This window comes from Myripristis murdjan, chromosome 3 (assembly GCF_902150065.1).
Source record: "Myripristis murdjan chromosome 3, fMyrMur1.1, whole genome shotgun sequence".
NCBI lineage: Eukaryota > Metazoa > Chordata > Actinopteri > Holocentriformes > Holocentridae > Myripristis > Myripristis murdjan.
The window spans coordinates 10,570,876-10,597,980 of record NC_043982.1 but is presented as its reverse complement, the minus strand read 5'-3'; the positions used below and the strand labels follow the sequence as shown (position 1 = coordinate 10,597,980).

Below are 27,105 nucleotides of genomic sequence, written 5' to 3'. Positions count from 1 at the left end.
AGCCCACTAAAACCTGAGATTCACATTAAAGCAAGACGTTTTCAAGTATCGACTTCTTACAACTACGGGAGAGCAGTGGTGTGGAAATGCAGCTACAAAAGAAAGGATTTGGTTTGAAAATGGTTCTGAAATGTTCAGAAATTGAGTACTTCTGCCATTGAAAAGGAGATAAATACTTGGGGACTAGAACATGTGAATAATTACTCTGACACATCGTTGTTCTGTAGGTAGTTAATTTGATGGTGCACACAAAACTGTTTCAGGCAGAAAAAAATTAGATTACATTTACGCTTGATACAGGTTGATACACTTTGTTACAGTACAAAATGATATCAAAAAACAACCCTTTTGGCTTGATTATATACAAAACAGCTCCTCCATTATGTCATCTTTCAGGAGCACTTTAACTTTCTGTACAGCAATGTAACTCGATGATGCATTTTGTTTTAATGACAACACTTACAGTATTCCAGTCGTTTGGAGTATGTGTGCGCGTGCATGTGCATGTATGTGTGTTTTATATTGAGACTGTCAGAGCATAATACATACAATCATATAGCCAAGTCAGCGCTCAGCTTCTTAATCTTAACCTTGAATGTCTTGCAGAAGGAGAAACAGACAGTTAGACGAGAAACATTTCTCTCAGATAAGTGATTTCATACATCTGCAGCATGTGCTGCAGGATCAGAACAGAAGAAAGGTTTTGTTCCAAAAGAACACATCCACTTCGACAAAACTGATTCTTATTATTACTAAATCATGTTATGTCCTTCAGCAACAAAATAGTGACACGTTTGAGGATATAATTAAGTTGTTGTTGTTTTTTTGTAAATATAAATATTCACAGATTAATTTTGGCGAGCTGTCCAAAACGGATACATCACATTTTGGAATGAAACCCTTCAGTCCCTCTCTCTATTCGTTTATAGGCACTCAGATTGCCCTGTATCTATTAGCAATGACGCTCATATGACTTCATACATTCACCTGCTTGCTTGTACAAATGAGATTCAGACGACAGGCTGTGAGAGAAGCGATCAGTAAGAAAGGTTGTGTTATTGCATTGTTAAAAACGACGCAGCGAGCGGTCCACTGCCGATACCTGAACTAACCCTCCAAAACTTGATTGCAGAGTGTCCATCCCGAAACTCTGACAGGCAACCATTGACCCCTAAAGTGTGTATGTGTGTGTGTGTGTGTGTGTGTGTGTGTGCAGAGATTAGGCGGGAAATTAAAAAGTGGATAACAAAATCCGACTGTATTTGCAAGAGTAGTATTCATTTATGTGCATACCTACACTCACATCAGCTAACCATAATAATCTGTCTAATGCCACCTTCTAGGATGCATATGCTGGATTCATGTCTGCCTAAAAATATAAACTATTCTGCAAACTTAAAAAGTGAGTTAAAGTGGGTATACGCTGCAATACATCCCTGTTAAGTCTGTGTGTATGTGTGTGTGTGTGTCACTGAGGAAGAGTGCCTTCATCGCCTATTGTTTGGTCTGCTTCAGCTTCTCGATGTGGTGACAGAGTTTGAGCGCCGGGCCCAGCTTCAGCCCCATGTACTTCATGATGACATCACTCCGCAGCAGCATCAGAGCCTTGCCATCAATCTCCTGCGGGGAGAGAGAGGAGCATGCAGTCAGCAGGGGAGCACAACACAAACACTTCCTGTCAGAATACTTCAATCAAAATGCTTTTGACTTGATTAAGGCTTTGATTGGTGGGAAAATCCAGGCTGATTTGTGATGAGCAGCGACGACGCAGAGGAACAGCGCGGGGGCAGTTTATCTAACCAAAGCACTTATAATATACAGCACGGGGACTGAAAATGTATTGTACACCATGGATCAATACTCTGCCGGTTCAAGTTCAGGGCAGTTTGGCCTTTTTAAGAAAGATGGCGATTGATTTGCGAGGGGAAAAAAGAAAAATACTCACATGTTTCCTGAACAGTTCGACATGTGGGCCGAGGGTTTGGGGGTCAGCCTCTTGCACAAACCGGATGACATCATCAACCGACCAGGAAGAGGCGTCGTGGCCCGAGCCCTCCTTGTCCTGTGTAACATGATCTGGGCCTGTTGTTGAGCTAGCTGCTACAGATCATGAAGGGGGAGAGGGGAGGGGATCAAATCAGGCTTCATTTACACAGCACATGTTTACTCACAGGTTTGTTTCAGCATCAGACATTAACAAATTTTCATGAGCTTTGATGGTTCATAAAATACCAGCAAAATTACAAATTAAAGGAAAAATGTGCCTTTTGGTGGGGGGGCATTTTACTCATTTCATTTGTTGAATTGAAAATATTCACAAACGAAAACAATCATTGTCCCCCATGGGTAACAACAGGTGATTTGTGCAAGCTTATAGCCACAAATATCAATATCAAGATATTTATTTTATGATATAAAATAAACCAAGTGTTCGTGACACATGTTGAATGTTTGTCATTATGCAGTGCAGATGTAGTGTCTCATAGCTAGATAAAACTGCTCCCCAAAAGGACTAAATTGCATCAGATCAAGGGGTATAGGGGTGATGGTAACTTTTTACCCATTTGTGTATGTGTGTATGGATGTGCATGTTTATGGATTTCATGTGACCTCACCCTCCACTCGTCTGTGTGTGCGCACTGGGCCATGTTCAGAGGGGTTCGAGTTGACTCGTCTTAAGGGCGGCGGTGTGTGTGTTTGTCTGGGGTAGTATGGCCGCTCTGTCTGCGGCGCTCGGTAGTCTGATGTGGTGCGGTGGGAGCGCGTGCTGGGAGCCGCATCCTTTGTGGAATCGTCATTCGGCAGGCCGTTCTCAGTGTGGGTCAGCGGTTCTGGTTAAATGGAAATAGAAAACAGAAAGGCTCAGAGGAAGACTTAGTCAACAGGAAACAATCTGCAGCGTTGCACTCTTATTTCTTTTCTGTTTTTTTTTTCATGGACAGTTTTACTTTTGCTGTTCTGTCTGGTAGGCCTTTACTGGGGAAAAAAGTCCTCTGGTGCACAAGAAGTGCTTTGTTTTAGGTTACTGGCAACACAATAGTGATTTGTATTTAACAAAATTTAAAAAAAAAAAAAAAAAAAAAAGTTGCTTAAATGAGCATCGACAGCCACAGCCCTAGAGAAATCTAACTTTGAGTGATCTTTAGGAAGTGCAGTGCAGAAACAGCAGAGCAAAGCTGTTGCCAAAATTAAAGCAAAACTACACTGCAGATTACCACATTAAGTCAATAAAATATGCAACGGCTGGAAAGTTATTTTTGTTGCCACCCTTAAGGATCAACTTACAATGTGTTTGTTAATCAAAGGAGCATAATTTAATCAGGCACACACCACACATATACACACATGTGAATGCACAGCCACGCCAAGAAACAGGAAGTCACCTCAGACTGCTGTCAGTTCAGCAGACAGACATAGAGCTGTCAGTGGTTACGGTGACAAATATAGTCTCCAACTCCATCTAGTCTACTCCAAAAAGACAGAATCACATATTTTTCCACTTATCATTTTAACTCTGAAAATAAGCCACCATTTAGTGTAGTTGTATTTATTTATGATCATAAGAAGTGGGCCCAAAACTAAACCCTCACTTTCTTTTTCTTTTTTTTTCTGTTTTGCCCAAAACATCCTTCCTTCACAATCATTTCTCTCAACGCAGACGTCTGTCGGGAGTCGTTACCTGACTTGGTCCTGTTGTAGAGGCGTGTGTTGCTGTAGGGGCTGAAGGGCTGGGAGCTGAACAGACTGTCGCTCTGGAGATGTTGGCACATGGTCTCCAGGAAGCGCAGCACAGAGGAGGCACTGGAGGCAGAGGGCAGCTTCACATAGCGGATCCCGTGCTCCGACCGCACTGGAGGTCACAGAAACACACACTTATTCTCTGTACACACACACACACCCACGTACACAAATATACACCTTGTGCCTTCACAATAGAGCTTGAGACTTACTGTGAGTCGGGTTTGGACAGGATAGAAATTTCAATTATATGCACAAGGCTGGGTCAGATTTTTAGCCTTGGGTTCCAGATTTGATGTTTTTCCTACTTGTTTTAAAATTGTAGTGGAAATTGCATATAAGCTGTATTATGGATTGATGAAAAAATGTTAAAGTGGCATTTAGACTTGATTTTGGGATTGATTTGACTGATAATAGCCTATCATTAAATTTAGATTCATAAGGTTCATAAGGAGCCTAAAGATACATTTTTACAATATATATAATGGATTTTACTGAGGCTCTGGCTGATGGTGGTCGGTTTCAGACAGAATTTTTTTCAGCGTCTTGTCAGGGTCAGGTTTAGCATTTTGTTTGCGTTCACAGGTTGGGTCGGGGTACTGACAAAAATGCTCATCCACAGTCAGGTTGGGTTCAAGATATTAGACCCAATCCAAGCTCTAATACACAACACAACAGAAACAGCAGATGGTTTAGGGTCAGCACCCTCCCTTTATAAGCACAAAACCCTGTAATTTAGCCCCCCTTGACACCCCCAGCCCCACTCCCCCAACCCTAGCCAAGCTTGCAGAAATTTTCCTCTTTTTCGTTATATCTACCGCCCCACGCCACCCCACCCACCCCTACACACACACACACACACACACACCACACCCACCCTTTCTCAGTCCAGCCCCCCAGGGAGACCCTATCCCAGCATCCCAAACCAGGTTAGACGCACATGTCACTTCTCATTACAGACACAGTGCTCACATCAGCTGCTGCTGCCATGGGCACTGTCTTTTATTATTTCTTTCTTTTCTTTCTCTAATTCCACACACACACACACACACACACACATACACACACAGGGCCTCAGCGACATTCATGCCCCATGAGTGTGTGCTTAAACCAATTTCACCTGGCTGATTGCCTATCCAGGCTAGCCCCTTCCATTTGGTGTTAGGAATACATTAGAATATATCTAGCACTGACTTTACAAAAACACAGGAGGTCTACCTTCCACTAGAGCTCACTGAGAGATCCTGCAGCCTGGCTAAAGATGAACGGGCGCAGTGTTTATGGGAACCGTTTACCGTTTTGCTTATGCTTACAGTGCTTCAGACGGAACAATGTGCGGCAGCGTACACACTTACCTCTGATGACCTCTCCGCCTGTGTGGGCTTGGCTCTGTAGGAACGACAGCAGCACCGAGGGCTGGTAGGTGCAGTCCACACAGGCCTGGACCGCCTGCTGAAGCACCGCGTTGACCGGAGCTGGGCCAAAGTGGTCCGGAAGCTGCTGCACGAGTTTGCGGTCGAGGTGAGGACCATAGTCACCGTGCTTGTTCACGTACACACACACTGGGATCATGCAACAAAAGGCAAACAATGAACAACGAACAAAAGAAAGCAATTTATCCGACACACTGAAATATCTTTTTCAATGACTGTTAAACGGATAACCTCTGTGCATGTGGAAGCGTGTGTACACATTCAACATTTGGAATGAATTGAATCAAGTGTTATCAAATTTACCTGTGCAAACTACATTTGGGCTGTTGCTATGGCTGTTGTCAGCAGAGGCTTGGCTGAAGCTCAGTCTGGTCTCTGGGGGTGCCGCTGTAACTGATGATGTCCCCAGGGACTGCACCACCCGGGGCTTCCTCTGGAGCACAGAACAAACATACCCTCTCCCATCAGCTCTCTTTAATCTACATATGCTCTTAGTTAATGATTTATTAGAGCCGCTCGTCAACTTTTTCCTGCCTTCACATGCAAATAAACTGCGCTACCTGAACAGCAGAAACAGCAACTTCTAAAGCACAGCTGCTCTCATCCTTTCTTCAGTGCATTCTTGCATAAAAATCCACTAAAACACCTCTTCCCACCAACTGCAGCACAGCAGCTGACAACTCGAGTGACATCTCACCTTGCTACCAGGCTTGGGCCCTCTCTTCTTGTGTGGTCTGGGGGTCAGCTGAGTTGCAGAGCTAGTTCTGGCAGGGCTCTGAGATGCCCCATTTACTGCCGCCGCCGCCGCTGCAGCCTCAGCTGCTGCCTTCAGCAAGGCAATGGTCTGGGATTTAGGCCGCCGACCTCGGACCCCCTTACGGACAGGGAGGGGCGGCAAGGGGTTGGGCAGGCGGTATGAGGTCTGCATGGAGGACGAAGGGGTGGAGGAGGAGCGTCGTGTGGGGAGGGACGCTGAGCTGGAGGAGACAGGGGCGAGGAGCGCACCAGGAAGAGTAACTGGAAAAACAGAATATGAGAGAGGGAGAGAGAGAGAGAGAGAGAGAGAGAGAGAGAGAGAGAACCACATTCAAGATTGCAATAAAGATGGCCCTGAAGAAGGATAATCAGAGAGGATAATACAATGATGTAAGTATGGGCGCTGATAGTGAAATACAGATAAAAAACTAATCCAAATCCAAATCAGGAGCACAAAATATCATCTTGCAAACACCCCCCTCTTCACACACACACACACACACACACACAAAATCAAGATCATCAATATTTAACAAAATCCAGAAACCTGTCAGCACCCCATGCAAAGGGATATCCAAAGACATGTGTAGAGAACCAACTTCACTGTAGCTACCTTCATATGCTTAAGCCAAATCATGGTTTGCATTACTGGAAATGTCACATTTGAATGCACCCTGAAGGCAGGATTCGTGATGACTGTCTAATCTAACCTCAAATGAGAACGGCAAGGCTGAAGAATGTAAGGACAAAGACAGAGAAAGGGAATAATGAATAATTGTATCGCCCTGCATATGAGATGGGTTTTCAGGTTTTTTTTGGTATCTTCTCTGAGATTGACAGCTCTTTTGTATTTAGCCCCTCCCCGAACTGACAAGAGTCAGAAGTCCCTGTGTGGCTGCTGGCTTGGACGGCCTGGATGTCAGATCTTCCCCCAGCACATGAACACAGCACAACAGATAAAGGGATAATCATAATAGCGGAAATCCCAGGTTGAATTGTTCACCAAAATCTAATCAACTGATCATCGAACCAAATTCCAAAACCTAAACAACACTCTTTGCTTTTTGAGATACCTTGCAAACAAGCACACAAACAGACAGCCAAGGGCGATAAACATAGCCTCCTTTAAACTTAGTTAGTCAATGTATGTTAATGGGCCGTTCACTCCTGCTTCTCCATGCCAGCAAACAATGCCTTTTCGCTCAGGAAAGCGATATTTGCAATTCAGAAACAACAGTCATGCCCATCAATCGAGGTGCTAAAATAGAGAGAAAGTGAGAGGAGCGGCATTGTTAGGAAGGAACACAAAAGCAGTGGCACCACCATCCGCTTCTGTCTTCATTTGCCTGACCGTGACTCTGTGATATGATCACATAATCATCACCGTGCATGTGTGTGTGTGCATGTGAGAGAGAGAGAAGGAAAGAAAGAGTGAGAGAGGGAGGGGGGGGGAGAGATAACCATCTCCTATTTCAATACAACCTATTGGTTGGTGAAAGCAGGAGAGTGCATGTGGAAGCTCTCAAGGGGCTGAGGCTTTCATTAGAGCCTCCTTGACTGAAGCGATATGGAAAGACTATGGAAGGCTTACCGTACTCTCTGAGGGCTAGCCAGGGCACCCTGAAAGCTGCTTAATTGGGAAATGAGTGAAAGTGGGAGTAGAATAGAACAGTGTTTTGTTTCAAAGGGTGAAGGCTCACTCTGTCACCAGGGCCGGCCGCACAATACATGCTCACAGGAAAGCGGCAGGAGCAACATGCAGTCACCCAGTGGCACACTTTATTCAGACTGAGCTAGAACCCGTGAGTCCCACAAAGGCGGATGTGAAATATGTGGGGTACCAATCGGTATCAGCAGATTTTAATTCTCTCAAGGACATCTATGTTGGTGGCCCTCTGTGATCCTTCTGTGAAATTGCCTGTGGGCCATCAAAGCAACACATACTCTAAAGCTCCATACTACTGGCTGATGCCATATTCTACCATCTTTCAGCAAAAAATTTATCTTTGAATTAACAAATACTAAATCACATCTCTTTCTGCACTGTTACTCGGGAAGCCTAATGAGGGCGATCTTTTATGAAAATGTAATACATGTACATAAAGGAGATTTCTATGCATGCCATATACTGTATTAAGTACCCATATACAAAACATACCCCAGTGTTTTTATACATGATATATATGTATATAGATTTAGATATATAGATATAGATATATATAGGATGATATATGTTATGACAACATTTCTCTGGTATAGGGCATATGTGTTCATACATTACATTTCCAAATGTATGTGAGACGTGGGCTATTGTCTATAGAATCATTCTGCATCAGTTTAGTGTGTGATACTAGTAATAGAAAACTAGTTAGCCATGGCAATTATGCCTGCCCCAAAAAACCTAAGCAAGGCATCCCTAGCATTTAAACTGTGTGACAAAACAGAGGCATATGGTACTGATCATGACTATATAATTCCAGCTCGACCCATTGACCTGTGTAAGCCACGGCCCGGGGGAACATGTGTGTGCGTGTGCATGAGGGTGTGTGTGTGTGTGTGTGTGTCTGTTGGTGTGTGCGTTTGTGCATGAGAATGGGGTCGCTGAGAAGTGTGTCTGCTGTCTGGGGGGTGTGGGGGGAAGGGCTTAGCAGGGGTACCCCTCATCTAATTACACCCCCTCACCCAACCCAACCTCACATGCCAAGCAGGCTCACCACAAACACCCCATGCAACCGTACGTACATATGGTCTGAGGAAGCAGGGCCGTTCTTTTGCAGTGAATCTGAAGCACATGGCAAGGAGCTCGCTTACAACCCAAAGACCCAGGTGTGTGTGAGCGTGTGATTGTATGTGTAGCTGACAGAAAAAGAAGAAACTTCAACAAATGAATGGCACCCAGTGTAAACAATGCAGTGTTTTAGTGTACCAGTTTTTCACCATGGGAACGTATTGTTAGCCCACATTACACTTTGTCAATGCGTTAGAGCAGTATCACGAACTATGTGAACGGCCAGCTTTGGATCAATTATCGAACTTCATGTATGGCAGAAATGGGTACAAATTCATTTAAGAGCCTGAAATCCACAAATCTTTGCCTGGGCCTTCAATAAACAAATTTCTGACGCTATAAACTAAAAAAAAAAAAAAAAAAAAAAAAACACATGATCAAAAACACATGGTGCTCAGAGCTTAATTATGGCTGACAAATACTGTTTCATTGTTAGACTTGGAGTCATTCTGTCTAGAAATCTACACTTTCATAGCGTGAGTAAAAATGGCTGCTAATGAATTTTCAAATACTAACCATTCCAAAATGTAATCTAGGTGCTTATTAAGCAATGACCTAAACAAAGAAAAGAAAACAGTATGAACTAATCGTGTTAATTATTCACACCCAGCTGGGAGGCTGCTATTTTTACCACTGAACACCAAGCAGTCACTCAAAAACCAAATTCAACTTCACTAAATTCAGTTCCCTTTTATACGTCACCGAGGCTATAACACAACAGTTATCATAAGTTTACGGTAATTTACCTTAACTTCATCAGTGTCGAAAAACATAATTTGAGTAAATATCGACTCCAATCAAATAGTCTTCTCCCAGAGGGCAACAGAATTGAATACCTGTCCGGTTCACTTCCTGAACAGAGTGGATCATTAACAAAAATGCAGCGTTTAACTTGAATGTGCTGTATATATACTGATGCCTCTATTTCCTTATCTGCAATCAGAAGTTTCACTGAGAAAAAAAAAAAAGAAACTGCTGCATGTGAAAGAGGCACGCATGCATACAGGCGGTACTAGAAAAAGTTAATTTTTTTTTTTTTTTTTAGAAACATCAACATGACTACACTTAAAACAAGTTCTTGCACATTCTTTAAATGATAATTATGTGTTATGTTACAGGTAAAAGAAAACATGTGAAAGAAGTCAGTTTGTTCAAAAGAGTAAAGACTAGAAAAGATACAATTTGGCAAAAGATAAAAGCAAATGCGTACAACTCACCAGAAAATCCCCACCAAGAAAGCAGAGATTAGTTGATGGTGGTTTTGATAGTAGTTGCTCCAACAGCAGCAGCAGTAATAGTGGTAGTAGTAGTAGTAGTAGTAGTAGTAATGTCTGTAACAATAACAGTCACTCAGCACAGTTGCTTCCTGGTTCTCTCTGTGAAACAACTCTTGTTTTCCTGAGTCTTGATGTCTTTTTTCCTCTCTCCCTCTGATATTTTTTCCCCTCTCTCTAATACACTCTTGTTACCTGTGGTGTTTTGTCCATTTACTGTGTTTCTATCTGCTATATTAATTCTCTCTCTCCCCTCTCTCTTTCTCCCGGCAGTAGTCCACAACAAAGCCCACGCTGCTGCTGCTGCTGCTGCTGGTTGAAGCCGCTGCAGAGCTTCCCTCCCAATGAATGAGCGAGAGGGAGTATGTGTGTGTGTGTGTGTGTGTGTGTGTGTATGGAGAGGAGGGGGGGGATTTGCATAGGGGCTGAGGAGGGGGAGGAGTGAGCCGGGGATAGAGGGAAGAAGAGAGGGTCTGGGTAGTTGGCTGGGGGGGCTTTATTCATGTTATCTGTAGGCCGTATCGACAGTCTACATCAGTCACCTGCTTCTCAGCGAGGCTTGGGGGAGGGGGGGGTTAACGGTGGGGCACTGCAGAGGGTGTGGGGGCTGGGGAAGGAGGGTAGGGGGTGGGTGGGGTAAAAGGTTAAACTGGATCGGAGGGGGGGGGGGGGGGGGACTCCTGGAGTTAGAGTGCAAACCAGTTTACACATGGACATTAGCGAGCTCTCCCTCTGACATACATACACACTAGCATGCACACAAACTCAAACAACCCAGGAGGAGGACCCCCTCCACACACACACACACACACACACCCGTCTACCCCCACCCCCCGTGTAACCCTAGCCTATTCAGACACTCCCAGATGAAAGATGGCAAGGTCTAGCATCAGGAAACAGTGGCATAGTCGGATATGACCCCGGCTCTAGTCTGCCTCAGGAACAATGTGGAAAGCAGCAGCTCAGCCCTTCTTAGAGCGAGTATTGGAAAAGTCCCTCTCTCTGCTGTGAGTGAGACAAAGACATCTTAATCTGCTCCCAGAAGGAGAAATAAGGTTGCTCATGTTGCAGTTCCGAGAAAAAGAAGGTCTTTGATTCTGGTGCGTGCGGCATGGTGTTTCTTAATGAGATATTGCTTATGAATACATTATTATTTGATACAGTTCTTGCATTCATAATGCATTTTTAAATCTATTCTTGCCAGACCCCCAAGGGAGACTTTGATTTATTGTGTCTGTGAGTGCCAAACCTCAAAGATGTTTGAAGGTTGAAAAAAAAAAAAAAAGGTTAACAGATAGTTAGTTATAGAAGTTATAGACAGCTATAAACATACAGACTTGGATATTGTAGGATAAAATGCACTGTTAGCAAAATTTTTACATTTGTGTCTTGTAAAACATATTTGTCAATTTTTTATACTTCAATAGACAACTTTGTCAAACTGGCTTGTTAACCATCATTGTTGCTTTCTATATTATTGTTTATTACTTAATAAATTAATCGCTTGTCTGCCAAGTAGTGTCTGTCCCAAAAGTGGAAAAAAATGTTGCACATGTGTTGAATGTGATAGTTATTTGCTTTAAATAGACAAAAATAAGTGCAGCGTGTGCATACTAAAGTAAATACATACAGTATTCTTACTGCATTCTAACCCATTTTACTACCAATGACCAAACACTAAAATAAGTGTTTAAATGTTACCTCTAATGCCAATGCCCTGCTGGGCCTGCTGGTGGCGCTAGAGGGAATATTCCAAGTGCTACAGCAGCCAATACCACTGTTTCAGTATTCCTGCCTGCTGGTGGTGCTACAGGAAAGGTCATGGAGCCACAAAAATTGACCAGTATCGTCATCTAGCCGGCACAATTGTTGTAGCCAGATTTCAGGGAAATGCAATGCATTCGTTTTTGAGATATTAGTGTGCAAGATTGACATTTGGCCTGCAGGTGGCGCTACAGGAAAGGTCATAGAGTAACCAAAACTGACAGCTTTCATCCTTCGGGCAACATGAATGTTGTCACCAAATTTCATGTCGATCCACCAAATAGATTTGAACATATGCCCCTCTGAACCAACCACTGAGCACCCAACAAACTGAAAGATAAGTCTGAAAAAAATGACTGGAAAAAAAAAAAAACGCCAAAAGCTGTAAAATCTAATGAAAAAGCTCTTTGATAAACACCAGCTACTGTGCCAGCTGTACACATACGAAAATATCTACACTAAATATGACACTCCATCTTGGCGAGATACTGTAAAATTTTTAATTATAGCGTTTCTCAGTGGCTTCTTACAAATATATTTAGCAGGGTCATCGCAGGACGGTCTCCATGAAAGGTAATTGGACATTTTACAGATTTAGCAGCAACAACAGAGTCTTTCTTTCTCTCTCTCCCTCTCTAATACTTGTTTTCTCATGATATACAGCTAATTATCAGCTCATTAACACTCCAACCATGCCACCCCTTATTCACCTATGCACGCACACACACACACACATGCACACACAGCCAGTTAGTGCTAGTTGTTTGGCAGTCTGAGATACCCTGTGTTTAATTCAACATTTTTTTTCCCCAAAACTGCACACATAAAGACTGCTGCTGAATCTGAATCTCTCTGCATGGTCCCACTGAGCTCTCAGCAAGGTATTTCGGCACCAGGATCAGAAGCAGATGTGAGGACATAACATCATGACAGCTCCTCTCACCCACGAGGATTAAACTAATTCCTGTGCTCCTGGAGCAGATCCGGCTGCATTCTGCTTGTATGGATACATAAAAACACCGGACAGAGGCTGTGATGTCAACCGCCTCACTGCCCGAGGAATGAGGACGTGTTTGGGACCTTCTGACAGACATGTAACTACTGTCATCCATCAAGAAAGTAGAGCAGACCCAAACCAGCGCACACATACACACAGCAACACACAGCAACACACACCTCTCCCATTAATCAAGTTTGTGGCCCTGGGTTATTTAAAGCCACATGCTTCCTGACCAGTGAATACCAACAACAGGGTAAAGGGCAGTAATTTGCTGGATTAGTCCTGATGTAATGCATGTACAAAAAATATGAGCATGATTGATATTTACTACAGCTGCTAAACCTGGTTTAAAAAAAAAAAAAAAAAAAAAAAAACAGACACATTTTAAATTGAACAGGCTCACTCCAGGGACATTTTTTTTCACAATGGTTGATGGAAAATGTCTAAATGTCAAGAAAAAACTAAACAGCTAAACCTTAGACACTCAATTCCTGCTTATTAGTAAATCACATAGGCACATACCTGTGTAATGGGCGGATGTAATTACCATATAATTAGGTGCTGACTGATAATCAGGAACAGTATTTCCCTTAAAAATGAATTATGTCAATCTAAACTGGGGATGCTTCAGTATGGCAAAATTCATAATCCTGATTATTTTGGTCAGTACTGAGATCCCGATTATTCAAGACAATTATTGACTTTGGAAACATCATGCATTTATTGATTATTTTGTCTTTTTAACAGTGGGTTTCCTTTAATTGTAAATATAAACATGGCACTGGTGGAGAGTGAATTTGGGCTTTTAAGGAGGGACAAAAGCACACCGCTGCAAAGGAAAAGGGGTGCGCTGGATTTACAACATAAGACAATCAACATTGCGAAATGGAATGCGGCACAATAATTGTTATCTCGATTATCTTGTTTTCATAATTATTAGAGGCCAAAATTGTAATTGCAAATAAAATTCGATTAATTGCCCAGCCCTAATCTAAGCTCTTTCTGCAGCTCTTTCCACAGACAAACACAGGGAAAGTGTTCCCAAAATGGGGTCCAGGACCATTCAGGGAAAACGTACATATATATATATATATATATATATATATATATACACTATATTACCAAAAGTATTCGCTCACCCATTCAAATGATCAGAATCAGGTGTCCTAATCACTTGGCCTGGCCACAGGTGTATAAAATCAAGCACTCAGGCATGCAGACTGTGAAACAAGACATTTGTGAAAGAATGGGCCGCTCTCAGGAGCTCAGTGAATTCCAGCGTGGAACTGTCATAGGATGCCACCTGTGCAACAAATCCAGTCGTGAAATTTCCTTGCTCCTAAATATTCCACAGTCAACTGTCAGCTCTATTATAACAAAATGGAAGCGTTTGGGAACAACAGCAACTCAGCCACGAAGTGGTAGGCCACGTAAAGTGACGAAGAGGGGTCAGCGGATGCTGAAGCGCATAGTGCAAAGAGGTCGCCGACTTTCTGCACAGTCAATTGCTACAGAGCTACAAACTTCATGTGACCTTCAGATTAGCCCAAGTACAGTACGCAGAGAGCTTCATGGAATGGGTTTCCATGGCCGAGCAGCTGCAGCCAAGCCACACATCACCAAGTGCAATGCAAAGCGTCGGATGCAATGGTGTAAAGCACGCCGCCACTGGCCTCTAGAGCAGTGGAGACGCGTTCTCTGGAGTGATGAATCACGCTTTTCCATCTGGCAATCTGATGGACGAGTCTGGGTTTGGAGGTTGCCAGGAGAACGGTACATTTCAGACTGCATTGTGCCGACTGTGAAATTTGGTGGAGGAGGAATTATGGTGTGGGGTTGTTTTTCAGGAGCTGGGCTTGGCCCCTTAGTTCCAGTGAAAGGAACTTTGAATGCTTCAGGATACCAAAACATTTTGGACAATTCCATGCTCCCAACCTTGTGGGAACAGTTTGGAGCGGGCCCCTTCCTCTTCCAACATGACTGTGCACCAGTGCACAAAGCAAGGTCCATAAAGACATGGATGACAGAGTCTGGTGTGGATGAACTTGACTGGCCTGCACAGAGTCCTGACCTGAACCCGATAGAACACCTTTGGGATGAATTAGAGCGGAGACTGAGAGCCAGGCCTTCTCGACCAACATCAGTGTGTGACCTCACCAATGCGCTTTTGGAAGAATGGTCAAAAATTCCTATAAACACTCTCCTCAACCTTGTGGACAGTCTTCCCAGAAGAGTTGAAGCTGTAATAGCTGCAAAAGGTGGACCGACATCATATTGAACTCTATGGGTTAGGAATGGGATGGCACTTCAGTTCATAGTATGAGTAAAGGCAGGTGAGCGAATACTTTTGGTAATATAGTGTATATATATATATATATATATATATAGAGAGAGAGAGAGAGAGAGAGAGAGAGAGAGAGAGCTACACACACAGAAGGGATGGGCATCATGCTCTTATTATCTCGGGGGTCTCAGCACAGTCTACATGTTTGGGGATCCTTGAAAAGTGCTTTTTCAAACCACTGATGTGAAAGAGGTAAAATAGGAGATGCCTGAATTTACTGCCATATCTTTTATGGTGAACTGAAATAGAAATTCCTGAAATGGAAACGCAATAAAAATCCCCAATGAAAATCAGTGCGCCATATGTGTCTTGGATATGAACAAATATAAAGAGTGAAAGCAGTCAAAAACTTCCATTAAATTCTCCTATCTTTAAGGGCAGGAGCAGACGGGATATCGCTGTTGTCCTCGCATTCAGTGCAGTAAAGCAGGTGAGGCGCGGTCCTCTCCATTAAGAAACATGTCTTTATCACCGGCACATAGTGTGTATCACAATACAGCTATTATTGCTTATTACTGGAACATCATGACCCATGCCCATTTTTCAGGTAATACTTGGGTCTAAGGCATGTACAGCAAATTAATGAAATTCTACTGACATACATTTTGGACATTTTTGACACTCTTTGTGTGACAAAATACTTCTGCTCTTGTGTTTGGGAGAGTCTAACATAATATATAACAAGTTTTTTTAATTAGTCAGTGTCAACTGTGTGAAAGGCTGCACTTTTTCTTGTATTTTCTGGTTTGGTAAATGTAACCTTTCCTCTAGTACACACACACACACACACACATACACACACACACATCTGCAGAAAAGGCTGAGATGGACTTGGGTTATAGGCTTGGTGGTTTTCATAAAGAGTAAGTGTTAAAATGTAAATTATATACAACTGTACTGAAGTGATTGTGGAGCAAGCACCAAATTTTATGGCTGAATCTACATGGTTCTCATCATCACACCCATGCCTGGGACTCCTTGAGCGCGAAAGGTTAAAAAGGTTAAATGCGTATTAAATTCCTATATTGGATAATAGAGGAGACGATGTGCTTAAATATTTTCATCATCATCTTTCATAAAAGTTTATTGAGGCTGCAATCCCACATCTACGTCTGTTCGTAAGATGAGCCACTAAACAGAAAAAAAAAAAATGCAATAAAGTAGATCACGTTTACTGATTGTGGGGGCAGTATGATTGATTCTGTCATAACACCATGTAGCCACGCTCGTTGGTTGTAGGTTTATTACATCTATTCAGAAATTACTCAGCAACTACAGATCATTAGTGAGTGCTATCAGTCTGGTTTCACATCTTCTGCTGCTCTACTCTCCGGAAGGTCAAACTGAGGTTTAGTTTCACAAAATTAGCCGTCCTTTAGGCGTTAATCAAGAGCATTCAGCTATAAATAATAACTTCATTTATTTCAAGAGACTGTGAAGTAAGAGCAATCGGCTATAGTTCAGCAAAAAGCGACTGCTCAGATCGCAAGTTCCCTGCCGCTTGGGAAGACATCTGTGGTGAGCCACTTCCTCCAAACTACTGAGCAGTAAAAGTCAGCGCCTGCCTCAGCAATTGGACTAAACTGTCAGCCACCAAAGGAAAATGCAGCCCACTTGACCTGGACCAGTACTCTGCTCTCTCTTTCTGTCACATTCCTGTATGCAGCATTGGAGTGTGGGTGCGGTTTAGCAGGCAGGGGACTGAGGCGAGTCCGACATATCAGCACGATCTGCTGCTCATCAACCAGAGCAGCTGTAACGTCACACGTGGCACACTTTGACTGATTAGCATACAGACAAGGAAATACAGCAACGTGCAAATAGTGAAATAAATTATTACCTTATCATTACCTTAGAAGCACTCTCTGCTTTGAATATTTTCCATTTTAAAAATCTTCTTGTTTGTTTGTTTGTTTTTTGTGAAACTAATTGTTCTGCTGTCTGGACCAGAACTCCCTGGAAGACAAAATCTTGCATTTGAATGGGACATCCCTGGCTAAATAAAGGATAAATAAAGTAAAATAAATGTGGAGGGAAAGAAATAAAGGAATGAATGTGAGAATAGAAAAAATAATTTAATTGAATAAAAAAATGTAAATAAAAAAATCTGAAATGAATACACAAACAAATACACAGGAGAATAAATTAACTGATAATGAACATATCGGTGAATAAATATATATATATATATATATATATATATATATATGGAAATAAATATTCTGAGAAATAAATACAGAAAATATATACATTTAATAATTGTCTGAGACTTTTGAAAATAATTGTTTGCTTTAACAGGTAGAGATTTATTTACCTGTTAATTTGATATATTTAATTACTAATTTATTAATTTACTCATTATTTATTCATTTTTAGTAACGGCAGATTTTGTTCAGAGTTAAGAGGGATTGATTGGCATGCTCTCCAAAATCAGGAATTCACTATTTAAAACTTGTATATAAATGTATGAATAACTACATAAAGATATATATAAAAAAGTGCTACCTTACTTTAGTTATCATTAAACAGGGAAAACAATAGGTTTTTCTGGGTATAGAGATTAGAAACAAAAAAAAAATCACACACACAAAAAACCCCTCTCTATTAAACAACAGCTATATACAGTTTTACTCATGTTAATTAAGATTAGCGTATAATGTAAATGTCAAAATAATCAAAGCATCGTAAAATCTTTGAAATAGGTTAATTTACGTGAGTGACCTACATGTGAATGTGCACGTGCATTATTCCTCAGACTGTGGATAATTAATTAAGGATGCATTATTAATCTGACCAAGAGATGAGGTTTGAAAACTGTGTGGCTGCTTTTAAATTAATACGCAATAACTGGTTACAGCTTCCTCTTAACAAATAGTTATTTTGATTAGAAATCAAAAGGCACCCATGTGTCAACTCATTTGAAAGATTCATGTTAGACTCTTAAAACTGTCAAAATTTAAAACATCACTGCATCACTTCCATTTTATTGGTATTATTCTGGGCTGCTTTCATATGAATGTAAGGACACAAAATGTATTTTCAATAGTGAAACCTGAATTATTGTTTTCCAAACAAGGCCAACAACCCAAATACATTTAACAATAGGTCAACTCTTACATATTTTATTTCGTCTGTATGAAAACTTCTTTTTGGATCAAATTCCTTTGAACTTGCAAGAAAACAAAACAGGACCAATATAAGTGGGCTTCTGTTGACATCAGACACAGTTTCAAACTAAATGGTCTAACTGGAACTGTTCAAAGACACATGGCACTATTCCCTTTAACACAACAATGCCTTTGCGGAGTAGCTGCACACTAAAACCTATTATTTTTAAATCTGAAAGTTGTTGCATTTGGCCATACTTTAGTGAAACACAACAAACCAGTTCCTGGGCTTTCACAACTAAATTAGTGTCTTTGTGGAAAATCACAGACTGTGGCTCTGCCTGCCTTTGCTCCAACTGCCAAACTGCATTGTCACATCTTTCAAAAGGACAAACTGGAGCCAAGAACAAACCCAAACTGAGGATAGCATCAAACCATCCTAAAAAAAAACAGCCTGTGGTTATGTAAAGCAGCAGATTAATATATAAGGAAAAAGATCAGAAATGAAAGAACTCCTCTTCAGAAAGTGAAATCTATTCAAACACGCCAAGCAAATCTTCAGGGGAATTATGTGGACTGAATGCAGAGGTCAGCGCTGCAGGTCACAACCCCACCAACTAAAGCAGCCAACACACCAGAGAGCAGAGAAAGAGCCACACAAGAAGGCAAAGGAAAAAAAAAATCAATCATTCCTGAGCTGATGTGTTTGTTCTGGGCTCTGTGAGTTTTGTTTTTACCTCTTAAAGTACACTGCATAGTGCAATGTGACAACACTCAATTCTGAAAGTGTGTATTCTTATCAATCACTTTTATTCACCATACTCGCAAGACAGACACCATCCTGGAAGAATTATACTGAGCACTATGCCAAACACAACTCAGCCTGCAGCCTGCAGACGTGAAGCCTACGCATCAGAGTTTGTGCTTTTGCTGCTCTCTAGTGGACAAAAGCAGTCAGTGTGCATTAATTGTTTAAGAAGATTAAAAAAAAAAAAACCTGCCCACAATGGATGCCAAAGCTCATCAGTCAGCAACAGGAAGAACAAAATAGGTGTGTGTAGGTGCCAGTGCTTCAGTGCACAAAGGCCATTACCCACCTCTGAAGCCAGGCACTGACAGTAAAGGTGCCAAGGAAATGAACCTCAATCTAAAACAAGAAGCACTCAAACCGCCTAACAACCCCACCATTAACACCATGACATACAGTATCACATACAAACACACAGGCTAATGAGGCCATTCATTAAGCTAATTAATGATTTAATTACCAAATAACTCTAGGTCAGCATACTCCTCTTCATGTAAGACATGTTATTGAGTAGCTGTCGCAGTTTCAAGAAAACCTGTTTTTCCCTGTTAATGTGCACATCTATGCAGCAAGGTGCTCCAAAATCTATCATGCACTGGTCTTACACTATTATTGCATTCAAAAGAATCACACACACCATCATGACATAAGTAAGAAAAAACAGTCTGCATATATTGCTATGGCATCTGTCCAAATAAATTACAAACTACAAACTATCTGTGATAACGTGAAGGAAAAAAAAAAAATCCAGAGCAGCACTTACAGAAGTTCCCAGGCGGCTGTAAGCTGTGTTTGGTCAGGGCACACCAGCCCACGGGGAAGATGTCCCTCGCGTCGTAGGAGCACCAGTAGTCGAAGGCGCCCCTCCAGCCGTCAAACATGACAAAGATCTCCTGACCTCTGACCTCTCCGACCGTGGCCGGACAGATCAGGTAGGGGTTCTTCCTGTCTACCGCCTCCAGCTTCATACCAGGCTGGAAGTAGTTCTTAGAGGGGCGGGCCGGTTCCTGCACACACACACACACACAAACACATGCACAGCCTCTCAGTTTGGGTGTCAAACGATAAAAATGCAAACGTTCCTGCGTTCCTAGCATGAGAGTAACGCACTTCCAACATGATGGGGCTAAAAACAGCCTGCAAAAGCTGCAATAAAAGATACGCCCCCACACACATTTTATTTATTTAATTCTTCAGTGTTTTTTTTTTTTTTTTTTTTTTTGTAAATTAACTTAAGAGGAAACACTGAAAACTTGGATTTTTGGGGGGAATATTAGTAGTTAAATTGAAAGATACTGAATATTGGCACAAAATATCAGCAGTCAGCAGCTAGTATATGTGAAATACATGTCAGTACCTTCTTAAAGGCAGAGGCAGGGGCCATCTCTGCTCCACTCAGCGTCCTCAAGAGGAACATGGGCCATGAGGAGGCGTTCATCCTGAAACCTGGTCAGATGGGCAAAACGACACCTCAAACGTCTGCTGACTGTGAATAATGTGTTATGATGGGTCAGTGACAAATGTGGAAAAATGTAATGTCAATTAGCCAAAATGTCCCTTCATAATTATTCCATAAATGTAGCAGTTGATACATAAATATTACATTATCAAATATTCTTACAAGGCAAATTTTCACAGAGTAATATTAAATGAATTCATCACTGCACCACAAGTTAGTCGTGCAGACGCTCTCACTTATTCATATTTAAAACTTTCAAACAAACTAGTTAATTACCAGAGTGTCAGAGTGAATGAAATACTGGGCAATATGAACATTCTCAATGAAATTCTATATCATTTACTTACTATTGCAAATTAACTAATAAATGCATCTATCGTATTTTGAGAAAGATAGCTGTTTGGTGCACCCTGCTTTCTGCTATGTACTGACACATTTCATTTGTCCAAAAAAAAAAAAAAAAATTCAAATCAAAGGAAAGAAAATGCATTTTAAGAGATGTTCCACTGAAATGGAAAGCGCTGCAAAAATAGATGAATATCCAAACGCTTCAAAGGCCTCACGTACCTAACGGGGGCTGCAGCATGTCTCCGTTCCTCTCGCAGGTTCCTATTGGCTGGATGTCTGACGAGTCCACCAGTCGCCAGAAGTCATTGGTATTGTCGCTGCCGTCCAGACGCAGGCGAAGACGAGTGCCCATCATGCCCATCACCGTGGCGATGCACACAGAGTTGGAGTTGCGGGGGTCACGCGCCTCAAGTTTCATACCAGCTTTGAAGTCATTGGAGGGGGGAACCCTGGCCTGCAGAGGGTCAGACAAACACGCCTTCATTCATTATCACGCAGTACTATGTATTTTATTGATTGATTATGATTGAATGTTTGGTATTACTTGATGTTAAAGGGGCCCTATTATAGGACTTAAACTTTCCTGTATTGATACAGACATATATGATCAGAAACGGCGAATGCAGACATTGTTAAAATTCAGCTTTGACTAAGAGGTTGGATCTTCAGCTTTTGCATTTTCATACTGCATTTTTTTAACGGGCATATAAAAAGTAACAGTGCCTTCGAGAGCATGTTGAAAGCTCGTATATCTAATAAAGCAACATGAGCTTCAGACTTGATTGGTGTTCAAGAGCTCTAGTCAGAAATATTGGCTAAGCAGAGCATCTTGAAAGCATCAAACATGGCTGGATTTTGGAAGTTTTTTTTTTTTCAGTGTGTGTGTACAATTAGATACACCAGATATCGAATTAGACCAGAGAAAGCAACTATTATTGCCATAATAGAACATCACAACTCAAGTACCCTCAAAATTTCCAAATTTCCCACTTGTACAACAGCGACATTGAGGGTGTCATCCATGTGCTACTAACTCGAAAATATAAATGAGTACAGAGCTTGCAAAATACACTTGAATCACAGCTGGATTTTCAACAGGAAGCTTCAACAAACCCCTGAAACACCTCAGCAGGTTTAACTCATGTGAATTAGAGGAACTGGTGTTATTTATCAATCAATGTCCAGTTTTGAAATGCTTCTGACTGTGAGGATTTCAACTTGATAAACAACATATATTTGCAAAATGAAGGACATTCTTCATACACTGAGCCACTGTAGAGTTGAAAAAAATCAGGAAACTAAACAGTCATGAAAGCTGAATTACATGGGACCAGTGATAATTGTGACTTAATGCTCTGATACCTGTCTGAAGCAGTTTGGCGAGGCTGCGATGGAGGAGGTTTCCTTCAGGTACTCCTCCCAACTGAATGGCTCTGGAAACACGGAGGAAAAGATGAAATTATGAAAACACTAGTAACTGTAGCATACACACAATAACATCACTTAAACAAACACTGGCCAAATTTGTCTCAAGTAAAAAAAAAAAAAAAAAAAAAAAAATCTGACTTTAGTCCTAAGACAAAAAGAAAATTATTCAGTCAAAAAATACTTGCTTAACTTTCTTCTTTTTTTGCTTTTAGAGAGAAAAAAACATACAAAATAAATGACATTCTTGAAAGTAAAGCTCTCAAATGAGTTCCTAATTATTATTATTATTATTTTTACCATAGCTTCAAAATACTGTAAATTAGCACATTAGCTATGTAAACAGTTTGATCTGATAGACCTTTTGTCACACAGCAGTGGTATCTAAACCTTTTCTCATAGTCTAAGATGCTTATTTAAACCATAAATACCCTCAATAATTGCTCTAAATGGTTTATTAAATTAGAGAGCTATGGGATGCAGCTAGGGGGGAGGGAATCATACTTTTATATTTGTTGGCATTGTGGTTTCTAGTTAGGTCATGTTGGACAAGTTTTTAGGTGAGGATCCAAGCAAGGTTAGAAAAAAAATCCTAAAACAATATTGCACTAAAAAGTAGCCCAAACTGCTTCCTCACATTTCCTCTCAGGCAACCTCTTAAGCTCTTTTGTAAATCTGCCTTTGGCGTTACTGAATAGATTCCTGATCACCATGCTCACATTAAGACAGAACTGGCTGGAGGAAAAGATATTTACTCCAAAACTTGTAAAATATGCTATTAATGAAAGGATTCAGAAAGACAAGGAACGAACCATTCGATTTGTCGAGAGCGGAGCCTGCTGTGATGCTGCTTCGTCTCTCCTTCTTCTCCTCTTTTTGATCTGAAATCAAAGGTGATTCAACCACGCGTCAGCATTTGAGAGCTTCCAATATACAGAATGTAATTAATATGAGAATAAAGCCTTTTTTTTAATTTGTGCCTTTGGTCTGTGCACATGCCAATAATTAACAGATCTGCTTAATAGATCTGCATCTGAACCAAACCAACTCTAATTCTCTGCTGAGAAACTCCAGTGATGGACCGTGTTTCTTGTCAGATGTGCACTGTTGCTCTGACTGAGATGAACAAATTAAAGCCAAAAATCAGTTTGAGGGCTTTATAGTAGCATACATGATAAAGCAAAATACCAACAACCAGTCCAGTGACGGCTCACTAAACCTCTGAGACGTACCTCTGTGCGGTGTTCTACCCATGATGCCTCTGGGGAGTGTGCTGCTCCAGATTAGCTGAAGTCAGATAGGCAGGGGCCTTGCCAGTTCCCTCCACATAAACTGCAGAGCACACACACACACACACATACACACACACACACACACACACACACACACACACACACACACACACACACACACACACAGGTCATAAAGTCCAACCACAATATCCAGGCTACCAGAATTTTTAAAAAGTAAAATAAAATTTAAAAAAAACAAACAAAAAAAAAAAAAACACACAAACAAACAATTTCAAATCTCGAGATGGTAATTTATCAATCTATTAGAGATACAAGAAAGTTTTTAAATTTATTTCTTCTGAATTTTTGACCAATGAGATGATCATTATCTCCAGCCATTATATTTTATGTAAAATTGCATGCATGCTCATTACTTTTGTGGGGGGTTTTGTTGTTCTTTTTTTTCTTTTTCTTTTTTTTTTGTGTACACGTAAGTGTGTTTTGTTGAATTCTCTTTTAATAGTAGTTCACTCAATAACTCTAACTCGTGAAAGCTACTTTGGTAATCATATCATCATAATCTTGCAACATAATCAAAAATTCTAGTATCCTTGTTTTAGTTATTATAATTAGGATCATTTTAATTATTTAATTACAATATGCCCTCACTAATTAAAACATCATACTTCAAAAACTTAGCTCTTGTAATGAATGCATTACATCCCTGTAATATCCCTACATTATTCTCCTGTGCAAACATTTAATAGGCCTGTTGTGCATAGTTACCAAAACTGTGATATTTATAAAACATCACACCGCAACTGCTGCAAATGCAAGGAACTCTAGATAAATTGATCAACCAAACAGCACGTGTAATGTTGTCTGACATGTTTGACAATGTTATTTTACAAGCTGCTCTGACAAAAGAATGTGAATTAGAGAAGCTGTACCTTTGTTTGCCAGTTTTGTCTTGCTTATTTTGAACAGGATCTAACTAATGATGCACCAATACGACTTAATTGTTAAAAGTACTGTTCAATACAGGTCAGTATTAAAACAGAATTATAATACAGCTATTACCACACTTTTTTCAGTGGAAATCTGGAGGAATAATCCACTTCAGCTTTACAATCACATGGATTTCCTGCAAAGTCCTTACATGGTGCAAACAAACAAACAAACAAAACAAAACAAAAAACAGGTAATTAAGCTCAAGGTACAAAAGATTCAAACTTAAGTGATGAAGTCCAAATGAAATCCAAAAATTGTGAGGTTAAAATCACTCCAGAAGCCAGACGGTGTTTCCTTTCCCCAGTTCAAAATATTTGACCGTTGGCAGCGTATTGTGGCTGTCCCTCCCTCTGGAGACCCTTCTGTCTTAGCTGTGAATCCCATTGAGCCGGGAGCCATAAAGATTCCAAGCTGCCATAAAATGCCATTAAGACGTGTGGATGTGGGGAAGGCTGCTGGCTAACATGAAAAGGATTCCAGCTCCGCTCCTCGCCCATCTCCACACCGGCTCTGTGTTTGCTCTGCTCTGTCTGCCTCCTTCAAGAGGGTCGCACAAAACCCCCCAGCAGACCAGGAAGCACTTTAATTTTAACAACCCCCATTTCCACAGAGGTAAGCGCTCATCTGGGATTAGAGCAATGTTCACAAAACCCTCCTAATGAGAAGATCTGAAAACTGACCCGAGAACGTGTTTCAAGACGAGTTAATGCAACTAGTGCTTGATAAGAGCTGTCAAAATGTTAAGTGTAGCTTTTTTCTAAATTGGAAAACAAATGATCAAGTCATACAACAAAAACAATGTATTCAGTCAGTGTGTTTTGTTTTTGCGTTCAAGTGCATTATAAAGCATTTTTGCATTAAAAACATTAAAAATTAGACTTTATAGTGACATAAAGCTGGTTATTTCTGTGCAGTTTCATACATTTAGAAGCACCACATGCAATAACATCAATCATGCAGGAAAGAACTAAAGTTATTACACTTTATAACATGATGCACAGAACATTACAATCCTAACTTAAACAACATATTTAACCCAAACTTTAACATGTAATTTGCACCTGTAATAAGTTAACATATTTTCTATTTACATGCAAATAATGTAGACTTTTTGGTTTGTGGTGGAATGAGGAAGTTGCTCATTTCAAGTCTGCTAGTCCTGCTTTTCAAGAATACATTCTATTCATATGCATGATCTGCAAAATGCCCCTTAATGGAAAATGGTTGTGCATCACAGTTTTGAAAAAGACACTAATTAATAACAAGCAGAAATAGTCCTTATTATTGACAAATGATGAGGTTATTGGCCCTATCTGAGAAGGCACAGCATTAGAATAACATAATCACAACTTAGTTTCATTCATCTGTCAGATCAGTGATCAAGCGAGTAGAAAGATCTAAGTAAAGGAAACTACTCTTGTAGACAAAAATCAACTCCATTCCCAAATGATCGTTTTCTTCAGTTTACATCACATCCTCATGACTGACATCAGTTTGACACTGGTGACTATGAGCTAGGCCTGAACTGTACCGCACATTTGCACCGTAACGATTTCATGCCCGCCTACAAAGGTGGGTAAAGTGAGTTTAGGTGAGTTTACGCTAAACCACATCCGCGTGTTGAACTGAAGGGGAATTTTCCCTTTTTACTCGAACCAAGAAACAAGCATTTGAGGCGATTCTCTTAAATCGCTTTTACCCAAACTGAGAAACGGTCGCCTTTCGGTCACCCTCCGTGTGCATGTGTGTGTGTGTGTGTGTGTGTGTGTGTGTGTGTGTGTGTGTTTGGGAGGATGATGTGTAGACTGGAGAATAAAGATCATATTACTGAGGGGTGTGAGCCGCTGCGCTGTTTAGTAGTGGGCGTCACCTACACGGGATGGGTGACACAGAATGGCTTCAGATTAATTTAGCACCCTAAGCAGCAAGTTGGCCGTCATCCCCGAGATGTTTAGCCCATGATCCAAGTCCCAACAGCACATTAAGTAGTTCGTCGTTGGAAATAAGCCTGTTTTACTTGCCATGTGCATGATTTAGGCTGGTGGGAGGAGGAGGACGAGGGGGAGGAGGGGGGTGTAACGCGGGGAGGGGGTGGGGGGGTCAGGGGTGTGAAGAGGCAAAACAATTAATACCGTAAAATTAAATTTGAAGAAAAGTGTGTGACGCATTTTCCATTTGGGGTTATGATCACATTTTGTGGGCGGGACGGCGTTCATTATAACCCGGCGCTACATTGCAACAACGGACGTGCTAGTCAGCTGGGATCACGCCAAAAGCTTTTCCTCCGCTGTCGCTAAAATGCTCCGGAGGAATTCAGTGGCTTAAAAACGCGGTGCGAAATCCGCAGAGTTCAATGGTTTCTACTGTAACGATACGCACCAGGCTCTACGTCTGCGAGAAATAACGTTACTGTATACACATGCTCTTTTTGTCATTGCGTTTACAATATCGACAAGGCCGATCGCTTTCGCGTACACCCCGTGAAACAAACCAGAGTGAAACCTCTAACTTGTAATCCATTAAAGTAAGGATGAAACGCGAGCCGTACCCACCGTTTGGACAAGGTATTTTGATGAGAGATTCCTCACTTTCTATCAGATGCGAGCCGCCATGTTCGC

The 27,105-nt window shown here is 41.2% G+C and overlaps 1 protein-coding gene across 3 annotated transcripts; it reads right to left on the bottom strand.

The window, feature by feature from the left end:
• Positions 1–811: 811 nt before the first annotated feature.
• scml2 (Scm polycomb group protein like 2) lies at positions 812–27,105 on the bottom strand. Of its 3 annotated transcripts, none has more exons than XM_030048611.1 (14): positions 27,040–27,105; positions 23,477–23,576; positions 23,057–23,125; positions 22,182–22,252; positions 21,039–21,273; positions 20,370–20,458; positions 19,776–20,019; positions 5,869–6,188; positions 5,475–5,604; positions 5,094–5,300; positions 3,680–3,850; positions 2,616–2,831; positions 1,946–2,100; positions 812–1,620 (listed from the first exon to the last, which is right to left on the bottom strand). In XM_030048611.1, the coding sequence occupies exons 2-14, from the start codon at positions 23,496–23,498 to the stop codon at positions 1,495–1,497; spliced, it is 2,055 nt and encodes a 684-aa protein (XP_029904471.1). In that variant the 5' UTR covers positions 23,499–23,576; positions 27,040–27,105; the 3' UTR covers positions 812–1,494. The 3 variants fall into 3 exon arrangements, with proteins under 3 accessions (XP_029904471.1, XP_029904472.1, XP_029904473.1); XM_030048612.1 differs by having other exon boundaries at positions 1,946–2,097; XM_030048613.1 differs by lacking the exons at positions 23,057–23,125; positions 23,477–23,576; positions 27,040–27,105 and having other exon boundaries at positions 21,039–21,268; positions 22,182–22,202.

Coding starts and splice junctions, on each gene's coding strand:
- scml2 (XM_030048611.1), bottom strand. CDS start 23,498: ATGGGTAGAACACCGCACAGAG. Junction 23,126..23,476: donor GGGTAGAACACCGCACAGAG/GTACGTCTCAGA, acceptor CTTTGATTTCAG/ATCAAAAAGAGGAGAAGAAG. Junction 2,101..2,615: donor CACACACAGACGAGTGGAGG/GTGAGGTCACAT, acceptor CATGATCTGTAG/CAGCTAGCTCAACAACAGGC.